This window comes from Myripristis murdjan, chromosome 12 (genome assembly GCF_902150065.1).
Source record: "Myripristis murdjan chromosome 12, fMyrMur1.1, whole genome shotgun sequence".
Classification (NCBI taxonomy): Eukaryota; Metazoa; Chordata; class Actinopteri; order Holocentriformes; family Holocentridae; genus Myripristis; species Myripristis murdjan.
The window spans coordinates 26,658,016-26,675,333 of NC_043991.1; the positions used below are offsets into that span (position 1 = coordinate 26,658,016).

General features: G+C 40.9%; 1 protein-coding gene across 1 annotated transcript in view; it reads right to left on the bottom strand.

The window, feature by feature from the left end:
• The window catches only part of LOC115368869 (netrin receptor UNC5D-like), a 185,203-nt gene extending 179,171 nt beyond the window's left edge, over window positions 1-6,032 (bottom strand). The window contains exon 1 of the mRNA XM_030065270.1: window positions 5,948-6,032. Within this exon, the coding sequence (XP_029921130.1) occupies window positions 5,948-6,032 (85 nt within the window). The remainder of the gene's footprint in view (window positions 1-5,947) is intronic.
• Between the last annotated feature and the right edge of the window lie 11,286 nt (window positions 6,033-17,318).

The following is a 17,318-nucleotide window of genomic DNA, read 5'->3' on the forward strand; positions in this document are numbered from 1 at the left end:
TCATCTGAATTTCGTACTTCACACTTTCACACCGCAGCACACATCACTGGAATTCACAAAGTGAGGACTAGATATAAGGAATATGATGGATCACCAAAACAACCCCAACACACCCAAACAACCCCTGGCACTGTGCTCATGAGACAGGGACTAAAATGTGACTTAAAAACTTCAAGACCAGAGCCAGTACATATTTAATGGAATAACACTGATAGTATGATTTTTAACTCTTTCTATCTGGAATATTCTCTAGAGTTCAGAGGGTCATACATGTTTGCCAGGTTTGAGTTATAATAGGAGCTTTGCAGGGGTCTTTAAAATAACTGATGTTAGGGGAATAGATAAATAAAAAAAAAATTGCCCAAACTTTTTAGCTTATTACATGACCCAACACTTTCATACACAGCACACAGCAGTCCTTTATTTGCAACAAATGTACCTAAATCGGATCTGAAACTAGCTGAGATGTCTGCGATATTGCAACAACAAAGTTTCCAACCCAGGCCCGGCGCCAGGATGAAGTGACTGACTACTCCCAACAAACAGCGCTGTCCATGGTGCTGAAACAACAGCTAGTCAACAGTCTGTAGAAAAACTAGTGCTGACTGTCTAGCAGGCGAATTCCACTTGTCTGAAGCTGTTTTTTGATTCTTTGTGGAAAAAAACTAAACTAGCCAGGCTTGTACACCCTGTCAGCCACATGCTACTCTACTTTTTTTTCTTTAACTCTTTTTTTTATTTGAGAACAAAGAACATGAGGTCAACATGGCTGTTACAAGTTCAGATCACAGTACATTTTTATGCATACATCTTGATATTCCATGTCACACTTTACTCAGTGGTGTAAATACACAATCCATTTTTCCAAGTACTTATTACACTTCTCCAATTGAGTCTTTCCATACAGTATATTTCATTTACAATACCCCGACACTGATTGACCTGCAGCCATTTTCGAGTTATGGTTTTCCTACTTCTTGCCAAGAGAATCTTTATTAAATGTTTATCTTTGGATAAAATAATTTCTGGTATTTTTCTTACATAAAGTGAAATGAATGAACACTTCAACTTTATCGCCACTATCTTACGGATCTCAGTTGCCAAACAATGGTGACGTGAAGTGCAACCGCACAGCCTGTCATTCACAAGAGAATATGCCGCGTTAAGTTCTTTTGGGAAACATGTTTCTTTTAGCCTGTTTATCTCGTTAACATGAATAATACTCATTAAATTGAAAAATGCATAATGGATGTTGGTAATATATTAGCGACCCGCACAGATGTATGATTTCACTGCTTTCATGGGAACTCAAATCCCTCTTTATGGGTGCTCACATAACTCGAACCCTGCTTGTTTGTCACATCTCTCCTCTGAGCAGGTCTGATCAAATGATGATATTTACCTGATCTCTGTATGGGGAACAGTTAATGTCTTTCACATGTGTTTGGGGTGGCTAGAGTCACCGGATGATGTTTACATCACTCTATAAAATGGAGCCTGATTCTCTAGTTTTTTGTCATTCTCATGCCATCCACAACTATACAACTATATGCAGCAGTGTGTAGCTGTATGACCTGAGCTTGTTATGATTCTACATGTGAGTATCTATTTTCTACTCTGGCCACAACAGAATCACGGTCCATCTAATTCCACCTTTACAAACATCAAACATTAAAAGCCAAGAAAGTGCCTTTGGTCAAACAAAGTGCATATATGTTCTTGCACACACATGGTCGTGCATGTATGTGTGTGTGTGTGTGTGTGTGTGTGTGTGTGTGTGATAACCAACACAGGGGGAACGTGCACACTTGTTTGTCAATTATGCATGACACATCAATCAGTCAGGCATTTATCATCACATCCTACTCATGTCATGCCATTACTGCAGGTCAATGTCAGAGCTAAACTGGTTGATGAATATATGTAGCCGTGACAGCATATTTATCATGAAGTCATTACTGGCTGATATTTTAAATTACTGTACCTCAGTATCTGGGATGTAATGTTCTGAAGCAAACCTAACAAAGATATTAATCTCATGTTCACTTTCATGGGTTCCTCTCACTTGCCATTACTAATAGCCAATTATATGTGACATCAGTCGAGATATACATTGTACTGACTGTCATTGCTTGACTGTGACGTTAGTGTTTCTAAAATTACAATCACAGGTCGCTCATAGGACTGTAGCAAGAAATGCTTTTGCTTATGTCTAAGTGCATTCTTACTGATCCTACTTTGATCTTTATATTTTCTCACCTAACACCAACACCAACACCAAGACTGCTGCATGCATATGCTTACACCTCCAGTTGTATAGGCTCACCCACACCCACTAACACAAACATGCACTCACACCAAACATATATAAACAAACTCCATACCTGTCCTCTACTTTTACCCAATGTCATTAAATATGTATCTTCTTTTGATTACAAGTGAAAATCATTAATCAAGGAGAGAGTTGACAGGTACTTGCTGTTACTGACGAACACTGTTGTGGCAGTGACTGATAACATGAGATCCCACAGTATTCTGCGCTGTAACATTCCTCTCTCTCTCTCTCTCTCTCTCTCTCTCTCTCTCTCTCTCTCTCTCTCTCTCTCTCTCTCTCTCTCCCTCCCTCTCTTTTGCTTTTTTCCTCTACTGTAACATTCACCAGTCTTGCTCTCTTCCTCTCCAAGCTCTGCTCTCCTTCGCCTTCAGTCGAGTGAGTTGAGAAATGACACCAGAACCAAAACATTTGTCACAGCAACAATCCACTGAAACTAAATTACACTGAAAGGAATTGCAACAGAGGAGCGGAAAACACAAGGAGGGAGGGGATATTTATGAAATAAAAGCACTATGAAGGAAGCAGCAGTGTTTCCCGTAGGTACAGTGTGTGTGTGTGTGTGTGTGTGTGTGTGTGTGTGTGTGTGTGTGTGTGTGTGTGTCTGTGTGTGTATGTGTGTGTGTGTGTGTGTGTGTATGGGAGGGGGCATTTGGCATTGAAGTCATCATTAATGGTGTGAATCTTGCATTTGTGGCAATGCCCTTGAGTCAGCGCCAGTGAGGCAGTGAATGGTGAATTGTTGATGGGCAGTTATCTCCAAGGCTTCCCTTTCAACGCAGCAGCAACACAAGCTCTTATCGAACGGAAAGCTCCAAGGCTGCACACACAAGGTTGAGGGGCAAATCTGCACGAGGTTTAACAGCATTTGCAACTCCCTCCAACCACCAACGCTGTGTGAATCATGCACCTGGGCATCAGAACATAATATGCAAACAATCTGTACACACAGACATGTATTAATGCACATTCTAAACAACCTAATGCCAGGAATGAATACTTACGGGATGCATATTGATGATAAAACATGGGTCAAACAATTACCTTGTGGAGATCATCAACCAAGAGAAAACAGCAAAGATGACAGAGATAAATTCATAAAGCTAGACACATCCACTTTGGTGTAACACAGAAATATAAAGTCACATCCACGGCATTATAATGAAAGTATTGTTGCCATAACCTGATGAGGGATTCTGCTCCAATCAATCCTAATGCTCCAAAGAATATCACACAATAACCCATCTATTCACCAGATCTTATCCAATAAGCTTTGACATTTCATCAAGAGAAAACAAACAAACAAACAAACAAAAAAACATTAGCTATTTGATTGCTACTCTGTTAAACCCGGGACTCACTTCACACTTCACAATTCATTACACTCAAGTAATTCATGTTTACTACACCTATTTCTAATAATTTCTTCCAGATTTTGTAGCTTTCTGGCTTCAGTGTAGATATTGCATCCCCTTGGTTGTCTAATGGTGAGTTCAATTTCATCTGGGAGTGGAGAAGAAAGCATGGGAGTGTGGGTGGGGTGGGAGGGGGGTGGATAGAGAAATGGGTTCCCTTTGAATAATGCAATAGTGAAACTGGGCAATATGACCACCATGTGATCCGCTACAAAACAGAAACAACAGTGGATAGCAGTCTACAGTAACTGTGCACATGGATTCATCTCATGTGAGATGTCAGTTAAATCAGAGCTGGGGCTGGAGAAGTGGCCACATTTGGGATAAATAAAACATGGTTTCAATGACTCCACTGCAGTTTATCCATCTCTCTCTCTCTTTCTCACTCTCTCTATCTCTCATTCTGTCTCCATCATATGTTGGGTCAAAAAAGAAACATAAAAACCGCCAGCAGCTTCTGTCTCCTGTCTTCTTTGGCAAGCATTTAGGTCACGCTCATTCTCCTTTAGGCTGTTGCATTTATCACTGAATAAGTCTGCAGAACATGAGAAAGGCATTTGGCCAAGTCATTATCACCTAAGGCACCCCAGACAAGAGCTGACCATATCAATAAATGTTTTCTGTTATCATGCAACTTCCATTTTACATGGGCAAAAAAAGAAAAAAAAAAAAAAAAAAAAAAAGAACCATTTGAGGAAATGCTGGTCACGCAAATGAAGTGTACAGCTGAATTTGAAAAGCTGGATTCCATGCCTTTTAGACTAACTTTGAAAGGATGACAAAAACTCCCTCTTGATCCCTCCATGCAAAGTTGCCCTGCAGCTAAATATGCTTAATCTAATATTTATGCAATGCAAATTTGCAAGTTGAAGCAAATTTCAAAACTTGAGATGCAAATATGAAAACCTTTGAGCTAATTTGCTAATTGACTTGCAAATGCATCTTTGTAATACTGCCTTATGAGCTAAATGGATGTCAATGGGTCAGGAGAGATTCAACAGGGGGAGTAAAAAAAAAAAGAATGGTAATTGTAATGGTTCATGTATTGGATTGAAAACATTTTCACAAGATGCATGGCATTACAGACCTCTAAGGACACAGGAAACTGCAAACAAATGTGTATGTACTACAAATTTGTGCATAGCCTTTCAAATGGGTGATCAAAGAGAATTACGCAGGTATACACAACCCACCTCTTTCAACTGGATTTTTACAGCATTCTCAATACTTGCCACTTCAAGTATGGCATGAAGGTTGACATTATACCCCCCCTTATCAAACTAATGCAACCTTCAGCATCAAAGCTCTCCATCAAAATACAAATCACAGTTTCCAGATCAGTCAAAATCGATCAGAACTTGCAGAGGACATATCGCCTCCATCTCTCACCAAGTCTGACAACACAAGACGGACTTCAACATGCGCTGGGGGAGATAGTGTACGAGCGGGCAAGAGGAGGAGAGCAAACAGGCATGCGGCATCCTTGTCCGGCTTTGCGGATCTGTATGCTGTGGGTAACATCACTGAAAGAAATCAGAGGGTTAAGAAAACAATCCTCCAAGTCTCCAAGTGTGATGTGATGATGACAGATTATCGACAGTTTATGTCTTTACTGATGGTAAAGACAATCTATGAATTACCCCATAACCATTGCACTTATTCTCTATAGAAACAGTAGCCGGTCAAATATGAATGCAAACACTGCCGGGATAATCACGTCTGCACAATTTAAACACAGTAGACTAGAGTGCCTCAGACGCCTATATGCCTGTTGCTGATCAGGTTTGGAGCTTTCTTCGGATGGGATGCGCAGCCTGCATCCCAAACTAATCGATGATGAGCTTAGTTGCGGCGCAATGAAGAGAGAAACCACAACACCGCTGTTATAAAGTCCTTTGACGAAATCACCACCTCACCAGAGTGAATGTAACACGCTCCTGCCCAAGAACTTCAACAACTTGGGAAGATCAGGAAATTATTATATCTCTCCACAGCATGTATCCAACCCAAACCAGGCATATATCCTATAAAGGATGCATCAAGTCCGATCAGCAGCACTGTCTTTTTGCTTGTGTTTATTATTATTAAAAAAAAAAAAAAAAAAAAAAAAAAAAAAACAAGAAGCGTTCATGAGGAAACAGGCCTACTCCGTGGGCTGAGCAATAAATTAGTCAAAAATATATATATCTGGGTTGCTTACCTCTTGCCAGCGTGGCCGGGACCTGCAAACCGAGAAACACGAGGATGCCACAACTCAAGAAGCATCCTTCCAAAAACTGTCCCATCACTGCTCTGCTTGTCTCCCTCCCCATAAGATCTGGGGGTAGCGGCCACGGGTGTCAAACATTTGTCGTCTGCCCGAGGCACCTCTCACACGTTCCGGTGCACCGACAGCGCTCCGGCCGGGTGTCTGTGTCCGCCCGAGCCGCGGTGAGAGAGCCGCCGCGTCTCGGAATCGCAGTGCGGAGAGAGAGGAGCTGGAAAGTGGTGCGGCGCTTTGAGCAGGCGGCACACTGTGCGAGAGTGAAATAATTACGCTGCGCGAGCCAACAGCTTTCGGCTTTAGGGAGGCCAGTGTGTGTGTGTGTGTGTGTGTGTGTGTGTGTGTGTGTGTGTGTGTGTGTGTGTGTGTGTGTGTGCGTGCGTGCGTGTTTGCGTGTGTGTGTGTGTGTGTGTGTGTGTGTGAGAGAGAGAGAGAGAGAGAGAGAGAGAGATGCTCCTCTTGTCCAAACCACTGTGGACTTGTTGAGAAATTAGGGGTGTGTGTGTGTGTGTGTGTGTGTGTGTGTGTGTGTGTTGAAAGTTCCCCTGCAGCCCTTACACTAGTCCTGTCAGCAACTGGCCTCTGATCTTTGTTTTTCAAACTATTAGATAGATAGATAGATAGATAGATAGATAGACTGAGAGATTTATTTTTTTGTCAGATTAATCCATATTATAGCACATTCATCTCCAGTTGTCTCCTCAAACCACATACTTTATGTTCTGCTGCTGAGATTATTCTTACTTTTCCTCAATGCTTCAGCAACGAGATGGGGTTTTTACGGGGTGGAGTCGTTGGCCCCACGCCCAACCCCCAGCCTGGAGGACCAGGTGCTGTTTGGTCTGGACTCTACCACCGAATACCTGCCCGACTTGGTTGAACCTATCAGGGGTGGTGCCTCCGTCGGTATAGCTATCCGGGTCATAGAGACACGCAAGGTCCTCCACCACATCAGCACGTGGTGGGGGACCTTGGGGGCGTGGGGGACGTAAGCAGCACCAGGGGAACAACAGCACAAGGGCTGCTGAGATTATAGTGATTGAAAATAACATTGTTTGCCTGTGGGGAAGAGACAACCTCCTGGATTCAATGAATCTATTTTACAGATATGTGAGGACACAATGATGTTAAACACTGATGTGATTGTCCTATTTATCTCCTGTCATTAAAATGTATTGAAATGATGTACTAATATACCTATATTGGAGATATCTTGTTCTGCAGAGCCGTATTCACACACTGACACTGATTGTCTCCATATCAGCCGTAGAAGTTAGGATACCATCCATTAGCCCATTGACCAGAGATGGAGTGGCTCATTTCCCAGGGCTCTTGTCAGAGGTCAGTCTCCCATAGGTGACCTTAAGTACTTGATAGTATAGGAAGCCATAATAACTGTGTGTTAAATATCCGGGATGGCCTTGAGGCTACTGAGCATCGTGACAGATCATGAAAAGGTAAATGGACTGCATTTCTATAGTGCTTTACAGCCTACCGACGACTCAAAATGCTTTACAATGTTTGCTTCACATTCACAACCAGGAACCCTCCGATTACCAGACGACCAATCCACCTCCTGAGCTTCACCACCCTGGGACAAAACTGTGACACGGCACTGCAAGTTTTCTTCTTCGGCTGAATAATTACAGTTTGCCTACATCATGATTTACAGTGGTGGAAAAAAGTTTTCGGACACCCTTAAATTTTTACACAATCTCAAATATTATCATGAAATATTTGTGGAAAAATACAAATGATATTTTTTTTTGTTTATTGTTAACAAGAAAAACTAACAAAACTAAATTCTTGACAGTTTAAATATGTCAGTTCTCAACATTGTCGGTATCAAAGTCAACAAATAACAGAGAATGTGTTCAAAACTGAACAAAAAATAAATAAACCATCACATCATCAAATTAATATTTGGTAGTCCTGCCATTGGCACGTAGTAGAGCTCTAATCCTGGCTGGCATGTTCCCCACAAGCCTTTCACACTGTTGAGGGGTAATCTTGTCCCATTCTTCTTGAATTACTGCTTTTAATTCTTCTAAATTCTTTGGTTTACGCTTTGAAAGACCTTTTGATAATCCGCCACAGATTTTCAGTGGGGCTCATGTCCGGGGATTGAGCTGGCCACTCTAAGACCTGGATACTGTGCTCCTGCAGCCAAGATCTACTGGCCTTGGATGTGTGGCAAGGGGCATTATCTTGTTGAAACATCCCGTTTTTACCTTGACGGAACAGTGCACGCGCAGAAGGGAGCATGTGGGTTTCGAGAATGGTACAGTACTTGGCAGAGTTGAGTGTGCCATCACAGATAGTGAGATGACCAACACCAGCAGCACTCACGCATCCCCAAACCATGATACTGCCTCCTTTATGCTTGACAGTAGGTACTGTACATGCTGGAGATAATGCTTCGCCTGGCCTTCTGCGTACCCTCACATTAGTAGGAGGAAGATAAAGCTGGAAATTGGACTCATCTGACCACAGAATCTTCTTCCAGTTCCTGGCTGTCCAGTTCTTGTGTGCCTGGGCCCAATGACGCTGGGCTAGCCTCTGTCTCTCATTGATCAGGGGCTTCTTGATGGCCTTGTAAGACCTTAAGCCATGATCTAAAAGTCGGCCACGTACAGTGCAGGTGGAACACTGGACACCAGTTTGGTTTGACCACTGCTGCTGAAGCTCCTGTGATGTCATTCGGCGGTTTTGCCTGCACATGCGGATCAGGATGCGGTCATTTCTTGCTGAAGAAACCCTTGGACGCCCAGATCTTGGTTTGTCTTCCAAGCTGCTGGCTCGTCTGTATTTCTGCAGAGTGTATCCAACTGCTGAAGGACTGCATCTGCACTTCCTGGCTATCTGGCAGCAGCTGTACCCTTCCTGGCTGAGAATCTTTATCTTCAGGCGTGCTTCCTGTGTTAGGTTCCTTGTTTTAGCCATTTGTGTCTGAAGAACTTTCAAATGTGCTGGCTTTATATAGACACGAAGCTTGGCAACAAAAATTGTGTCTTTTAATAAAAAGAACGACCTTCATCACTGGTACCAAAATGACCCAATACTCAAACTTTCTTACTTTTATGCAGCCAATCAATTTTAAGTTTTTAATGGCTTTTTAAGGATTTGTTTAGTATTTTGGCTGTGACTGTACTAAAAGAAATTGCACTTGAAGACCTAAGAGTGATTCTTAATGCAATATTTCACAAATGCATGGGGTGTCCGAAAACTTTTTTCCACCACTGTATAGTCTGAGAATGCATAGCGAGCAGGATTTTCTGGCAGCACGCTGTGAGAAAGAGACATGTCATATTGTACATAGCTGCATATCTTCTTTGGGACAACTGAGTCTATGTAGTTACAAGAAATCACACAAATGAGTTAAAATGACAGGCATTTTTTTTATATTGCTGGAATCCACCTCTACTTTTTCTTCTGTGTTTGTGTGTGTGTGTGTGTGTATGATAAGAGAAATAGGGCTGTTGAATGACAATGAAGTAAGTAATTAAATGCTCTTCAGCAGCTCTCAGTACATGCACAGCACTGTCATATGTAGTCATATCCTGTCCTTAAAGGACCTATATTTTAAACATTTTTCAACAGTTTAAGGCAACTACAGGGAACTTTCATTCTGTGCTGATTTTGGTGGCCCCTCTGGCCCCGGTGGCCCCTGTAATTGGGGGCTAACTGGCTCCAAGGCAATTACATCATTAGCCGGCCGGCTAGCAGGGTGACAGCTCGGTCCAGACGAGGGGGCGGAGGAGCCAAACATGGCCGAGGGAAGTGACAGCAAAGACGGGGAGGACATGACATTGAGCTGGAGGCAGAGCGAAGGTAAATACAACTTTCGAAACTGGAGCTACAGACAAGGCCGCAGCAGAAAGTGGTTGAATAAGGAAGTTTATATTTGATTTTCTGGCTACTTTTTCACCTTACTGTGGAACTGTTGTGTAGTTTTCTCGGCTGCACTGTTTTGCTGGCCAACTACAGCACATAAATCTGTGCTCTGTAATGTTACCTGCCATAATCTCCTATGCGCGTCTTTGTCAGTATAACAGCTACAAGGGATTTGTTTGGGAATTTTTTATTTAGCTGTTGACACCAGAGTTATTATAGTGTTGTATTTTTCTTTTTTGGTGTCATTCTTATTTTTTGTATACAATTCAGTTTAATTTCAATTAATTTCCACAGTGGGGTTGCTGGTTTCAGTTTAGTTTTTAATTGTTGAAATGGTTTAGTTTTAGTTTAGTTTTTATTAGTTTCAGTTATTTATTTATTTATTTATTTATTTATTAAATAATATTGGAAGTATTTGTCAGGGGCAAAAGTTAAGTGTTCAAAATAGTTATTATCATACAAACACAACTCTTTGTGAAGTCAGTTGATTCACAGTCATGTAGACATCCCAGTCCTAATAAACATCATGCACCAATGTCTTATGATGCGTGTTGTGTTGACAAATTTGACCAAATTAACAGAGTAAAACTAAAGACATTTTCTGTTAGTTTTTCAGGCAGTTTTGTGAGCCACACAATATAGTTTCAATTTAGTTTTTGTTTTCTACAGTCTAGTTTTTATTTTTATTTCAGTTAACTAAAATGTTCACACTTAGTTTAAGTTTTTAGTTAAATTTTTAGTTTTAAATAAACTTTGTTGGGAGTTTGAGGTTTTCTTGTGTGTTGTGTGTCCAGCTGTTGGGGGTAATGTTAGATGAGCTACCTATGTGATGGCAAACCACATTAATTATATATTTTATTCCATGAAGTGTCCAAAAATTGTCCAAAAAACTTGCGACAACATAAATTCTGCAGATATTACATTTAGTGACGTGAAATTAATGTGCACACTCACCAGGAAAGAGAATGCATCTTTTGGGTGTCCAAATATTGCCTTTACACCGGAAAACCTTATGGTTATTACTCATGCAACTCGGCCACACTTGCAATCTGAAATATCCAAGCGGTGAATATCATGGAGGTCTCACTGGTCATGGCCACCACACACCATAAATAGCATATTGCTCATTTTGGGCTTTTGGACTCTTATTGCCAAAAGGCATCCAATAAAAACACATATTAACAATATAAAATACTACTTGTGCAGGACAAATAGGAGCCATAATGCTTTTAAATTAATAATGTTAGTGTACACATGGGAGTGCTTCACTTCAGGTTCTGCAGTATTCACAAGTCCAATTACAGTCAGAAAAAAAACAAAAACAAAACAATCCTCAACCATTGAAAGTATCAACTATAGAGATTCAGCTGCTCTCTAGGTTGGTGCTACCAGTTCGTGTTGTGCTTTTGTTGAGTTCACTGATAAAGACTCTACATATGCAGGCTTGAGACTGTGCCTTTTATTGAAATGAGACACCTCGCTGGTGACTATGTCCTCCTTTGCTGGCCTGTTAAATTGGACATGCAGGTCCTCGGGGATGGGGATCTTCAAAACCTCGCTCACATAAAGAGCAAGGGCCTGATCAAAGATGAGGTCCATCAGCTCAGCAACATAACCTGTACAGTGACGCAAAGTGAGAAAAATCACTACAAAGGTTCAATTTCTTTTTATCACACACAAACGCATGCGTGCGCACACACACACACACACACACACACACACGTTGCCTTGTACTGACAATGGCAGAAACATGCAACTGTCCCTGAAACTGCCACATTTTACACTTTGGTGTTACATATTTATTGAGTTTATCTTTTTAAGCTCTGTGTGTAATAAAAATTTGTGTTGGTAAACTTTTGGGGTCAGTCAGCATTTTGTTTGAAAATGCAGGAGTTTCTGCGTGTGTGTGTGTGTAAGATGACATTAATGGGAAACTTCTAGGAGTGAGGCCTGATGGTGAGAGTTTCGCTTTTCCACATCTTTCAGGACTCTCTTCTCAGTCAATACCCTATTTCTGAAAGAATTTAATAAAGTATGTAACCACAAAGGGGGTGTTAAAGCAAGTATTGAAATTGATCTGTCATCTCAACAATCATCAAACTCAAAAAAACTCAAGGCAGGCATAATTCAAGGTCTATCTGGGAAAGATTAACAGGCTTTTAAGAGACCTGAGTGTACAGCAGGAAAATACACCATGGTGCCAAACATTTGATTACCACTTACGTATGGGAATAAGTGACTAGCTCAGTCATGGGAATATTAATGTTCAATGGGAAGATGGAGGTGAGAGTATATCATGTCAATATGATAGTATTGTCCTTTGACCAGTGCATCTTGTGCTGTGCTCAGTTTGGTTGGCCAATGATTCCTCAGTTTCAGCAGGATAGGAAAGAGGTCTACAATAACATACTGTGTGTGTGTGTGAGAGAGAGAGTGAGTGAGTGAGAGCGAGAGATGTGAAAGAGTACTTTATACCATTTAAAGAGTGCTCCCACTTTTGAATGGCAGTGACTTTTCAAGCACCAGCTAGGCAGCTCCAATCAGTCATAATTTTATGGATGGGGTAATTGCTTAATCCTCCCCAGTTACTGTAATTTACTTTAGGCTACCAGGACTTTAATTGTAGTATAGCACATATTTTTTTGCCTGAATTGTGGATGTCTGGGGATCTGTTCGTAATCTTGAATACTAGGATATGCAAATTCAGTCAGAAAAAAGAATTCTTACTATAAGAGCAACTTTCTTATTCACGTAGTCACAGGGTCCATTGCTCCTTTCTTTTGTCATGTTTATTTTCCTTTCTCTTCCAGATTCAGTTGTGCTATATTTTCCTTCTTTTCATAAACAAATGAATTTGCGCCCTCCAGATGATGTGCATAACTGAGTACAAAAATAAAGACAAAACAAAACCTAAGTTATAGTGGTATCGTTTAGTGATCAAAAAAAAAAAAAAAAAAAAAAAAAAAAAAGTGTGGCTACAAACCAAAGAACCCAAACTTCATGCCAGCCAAACTCTTATATACCAGCTGGCACAATTACTGCCTCAGTCAGCTGACTGTCAAACTAGATTGTCAATCATACCACCTATGGCAACAATTCCATAACCCTAACCTGATCCTAACCGTAACCCTAACCTTAACCCTATGGTGAGCATATTTCACCTCTTCCTATTCATTAAATTCATACACAATTCTTAAAAATAAAAGTTGATACCACCATCATGATTTTGGCTGTAACACTTACATTATGTGAATATGTATACCACCCAGTAATCATCTTTCTGCATCTCTCTTCAAAACAGTGCGACTGAATTGCTCTCTCATACGATGGCAGCGAGGAAGCAAGCATTCTCTGCAGCTTCAAATACCATTTGCAGGCTTGCTGTGTCTTCACACTGGCAAATATCCTGCAAATACATATCGCTGCACACAAAGTATACATCCAGCTACCAATAATGCAACATCAGCATGAAAAATGAACAGCTCAACATCTCCCGTCTCCTTACGCATTTATGTTTTAACATTTTCAGTATCTTTAAATTATTTATATTTGCATTTAATCACAGATTTCCTATCTGACATCGCCTCCTTAACATTAATTTGCACACAGCATTAATATGTAATGAAATCCTAAGGTCCAAAGCCTTCAGAGCAGAAGCTGAAATGTTTGCTGATATCAGCCGTGTGGTGCACACCTTGGGAGACCAGCACTGTGCTGGAACAGGAGTCTTCAAAACATGATCTTGTGATGGTTTTTCCAGCAAGGGTTCTTCTCTCTCAGCATGCGGATCATTGCAGATATTGGGCCACATGCTGATACAATACAATGAAAAGTCCTTGAGCTTCCTTGTTCAGGGGAATAGTAAATATGTGGGAAAATCTGGTCTACACGAATCATGCAGGAGAGCAAGTTCCATTTTGAAAAGCGTTTTGCACACATCGAAATCCGTAAATACCATGCTCATGACAGACTCCAACACTACCTGTGATGTAAAGGGAAGAAACAACATTTATTGTTGCTTTATGGCTTCAGTCGCATCAAGAGATTGATTTCTACAAAGGGCCAGTGTCTCCTTGAAAGTAAATGCCCTATTCGAGATGTGCAAAATGACCAGGTTATTATCTTTACCATGTAAAGCATTATAAAGCTGAAACTTGCGTGCAGCAGCGTGTAACAGCATCATTGTGTGAGGAGTATAAATGGGCCACTCTCTTGTTGATGTTTCATTGAGATTTGAATGCACTGAATACACTCGGCGAGTCCTCACAGTGTATTGCCACAGTGTATTGTGAGTGTATTTCTATTGCCGTCACCATTTTTTTCCCCTGCTGAGTTGCTGGCCTTGAACGGCAAGTGTCATTCATTCATTCAGTGAGTTGAAACTGTATCTCTCGGAGAGTTCAACCTCCAACTAAAAGTTGGACAGTACATTTTCTATTCAAGAAATGGTTTTACGTACTTTAGAGCCATCCTGCTTCACATTTATACTGATACACAAATTTTTACTTTTACTTTTGCTATTGGGAAATTTCACTTCAGCAGTGGTTAAGGTCTGTGTTTAGGTTAGACTGTTAATCGTCCACCTTCCCCATCTGATATTTCCAGTAGCCCTGGGGTTTAAACCTGGCAACCTTCCAAACATAGTCCCAGATGTCAGACCTTCCCCGGGTTCCCTGAGGTGCAAGAGGAAAACCATCAATGGAAACCACTAGGGGGCGCCCACTAAGTAGCCCTGAGGGGGTTTCACAGGGCATACTCCTCCTGTCCTGAGAACATTGTCAGATTTTGGCTTTAAACTACTGTTTTATGATTGTTGTCAGTGGAACCAAAAGATTGCATTTCACAATCCGTGTGCCACTAACAGAGCTTATTGCACTTACAAACCTTTACACACTACACATGTTAGAGTGCGTCTATTTAATGTGTTCGATTAAGGCAGAAGTACAGATAATTTTGTATTTTTTCTGACTGCATTTGTGTCTCTTACAATATTTCAAGTCTGGCCTGACTTCTTTCTGTCTCTAAAGCACTAGTGAGTGTGACGCTTTCCTGCTACAGAATAACACATATTGCAGTTGCATACCATGTGTAAGACATTTATCCTTTTTTCACATCACACTGTGTTTGACAAATGGAATAACTATTTGACATAATGATGCACAGCACAGGGACATTTACAGAATTAAGTTTTAAACCCCTGGTACACCAAGCCGACAGTCAGCCCTTGGCCCTCATGTGGCCTTTTGTGCCTGATGATAGTTTGTGCAGTGTGTCCGCACTGTGAGTCCTCATCAACAACTTAGTGTCGATTCAGCTTGGTGAATGAGTGGCAGGGCTTTCTGATCGGCTTGAGAGGAGAAACAGAAATTCAGTTGTGTTGATATTGTGGCATATACAACAAACCCAGTTTAGAGTGGAGTTGGTGATGGGCTACCTCTTGAGGCTTCTGGTTCTGGTTGACATTTTTCTTTCTCTGCTGCTATGGAGAGTTTGTGTGGGTTTCCTCTGGGTGTTTGTTTCCTCCCACAGTCCAAAGTCATGCAAGTCAGGTGGACTGGCGATTCTAAATTACCCATAGGTGTGAAATTGAGTGTGTTTGTTTGTCTCTCTGTGTTGGCTCAGTGATGGACTGGTGACCCGTCTTGGGTGTTTTCTCGACCTTTTGCCCTGAGTATAGTGGAATTGGCTCCAGACCCCTATGACCTAGAAAAAGAAGAGGCAGCGTAAAAAATAAATAAATAAATAAATAAATAAATAAACTCCTTCCAACCTTTCAGTTAGGTGTACTAAGCCTGTCTATGGCAATTTCAGTAGGGGCATGTTTGTGTGTGAACTACTGTAATTAAAAAAAATGGGAGCGGCAATCTTCAGGGAGAGCAAACAAGCTCATGTGGTAATTGATGGTGATGTAACAACAGCTGATATTTCGCCAACAAACCTGATAGTTAGATCTGATAGGTAGCATGAATAACAATGTTAAATGTTTTTTTTTTTAGTCATGAATTCACCTACATACCTATAAGGTATAAGACAAAGCTCATCCAGCCTTAAGCCACTTTTTCTCATTTTTCAGCCCCTTTACTTTAAGGTTGATAGCCAGGCATTTTTTTTTTTTCAAGACAATATAGGCTAAAATCCTATCATCATCATCAAGTGATGTCATTATCAAATTATAACGAATGTCTTCAGCATAACTCCCCTTGTCCTCTCTGTAAAATATGATTCTCTTTTATTCTGAGATTCATCCTTTCATGTTGTCAGAGAAAGTAAAAAAAAAAAAAAAAATCTTTTTTTTTTTTTTTTTTTTTTTTTTAACCTTCATGTTACTTGCACTTCCTTTTGTCACATGTTGTTGCCATAGTAATGGGGGCACCTCATTTGATTGGATTAGCCATGAACTCTTCATGGCTGTATTTATGACTGTGTGTGATGGATTGACTAATCAATTGAAGTAAAAAGCTGCACATTTTTACAAATTGCATCAGTTGGGTTGTAGGAGGTGAATTTACTTTTCAATTTCAGGTTCTTCACCTGCTGCAATGTGAGCAACAGCACACTTTTTTTTTTTTTCACATGACCATATGGGAGTGTTTGTTTTGCTCTTGAGAGTCAAACACAGCACACCTCTCTCCAGTCTGCCTCTCCACTGCAACTCTTCATCCATTTAAGAAATGAATACTTAAAAAAAGCTAATAGCTGTCATAACATTTTATTTCATAATGAAGGTTCGATTTTGCAAAGTAATTTGTAGTTCACGTGTGCCAAACCTCTTGCTGTGTCGCTTTGTCCTCAGTTCCACTTTTTTTTTCACTTTAGTCTTTGATGATAAATATTTTCTCCTCGAAGGCTGCAAGAAGGATAGATAGCTACTCAAGCCATGCCATTGTACTCAGATTACCCCTTGGATTTGGACTACATTTCTATAGCACTTTTCCAGTCTATCGACCACACAAACCGCTTTACGATGTCTTGCCTCACGTTCACACACACTGTTGGCAGCGGCTACCATGCAAGATGCCAAGCTGCCCATCAGGAGCGGTGAGGGGCTCTGTGTCTTGCCCAAGAACCCTTCAACACACTCTCTGCAGGAGGCAGGGAGTGAACCTGGAACCTTCCAATTACCAGATGACCACTCTACCTCCTGAGCCACATCGCCCTACAGCAACATAATGTACAACGATATGACAATAATTTCTGCAATCAAAAAAAGGTATCGCACTTTGCAAAATGTAAAAATAATTAAAAAATAATAAAAATAATAATAATCAGTAATAATTCATGTGTGCCGAACTGTGGGGGATGATCCCAGCAAATCACAGATCAACTACATCCCCTTGCACCCCCTCTTTAAATGCACTTGATGAGAGTGTTTGGTCACAAACTGGAGGAGCTCCCCTGTGGTCCCCCCAGCAGT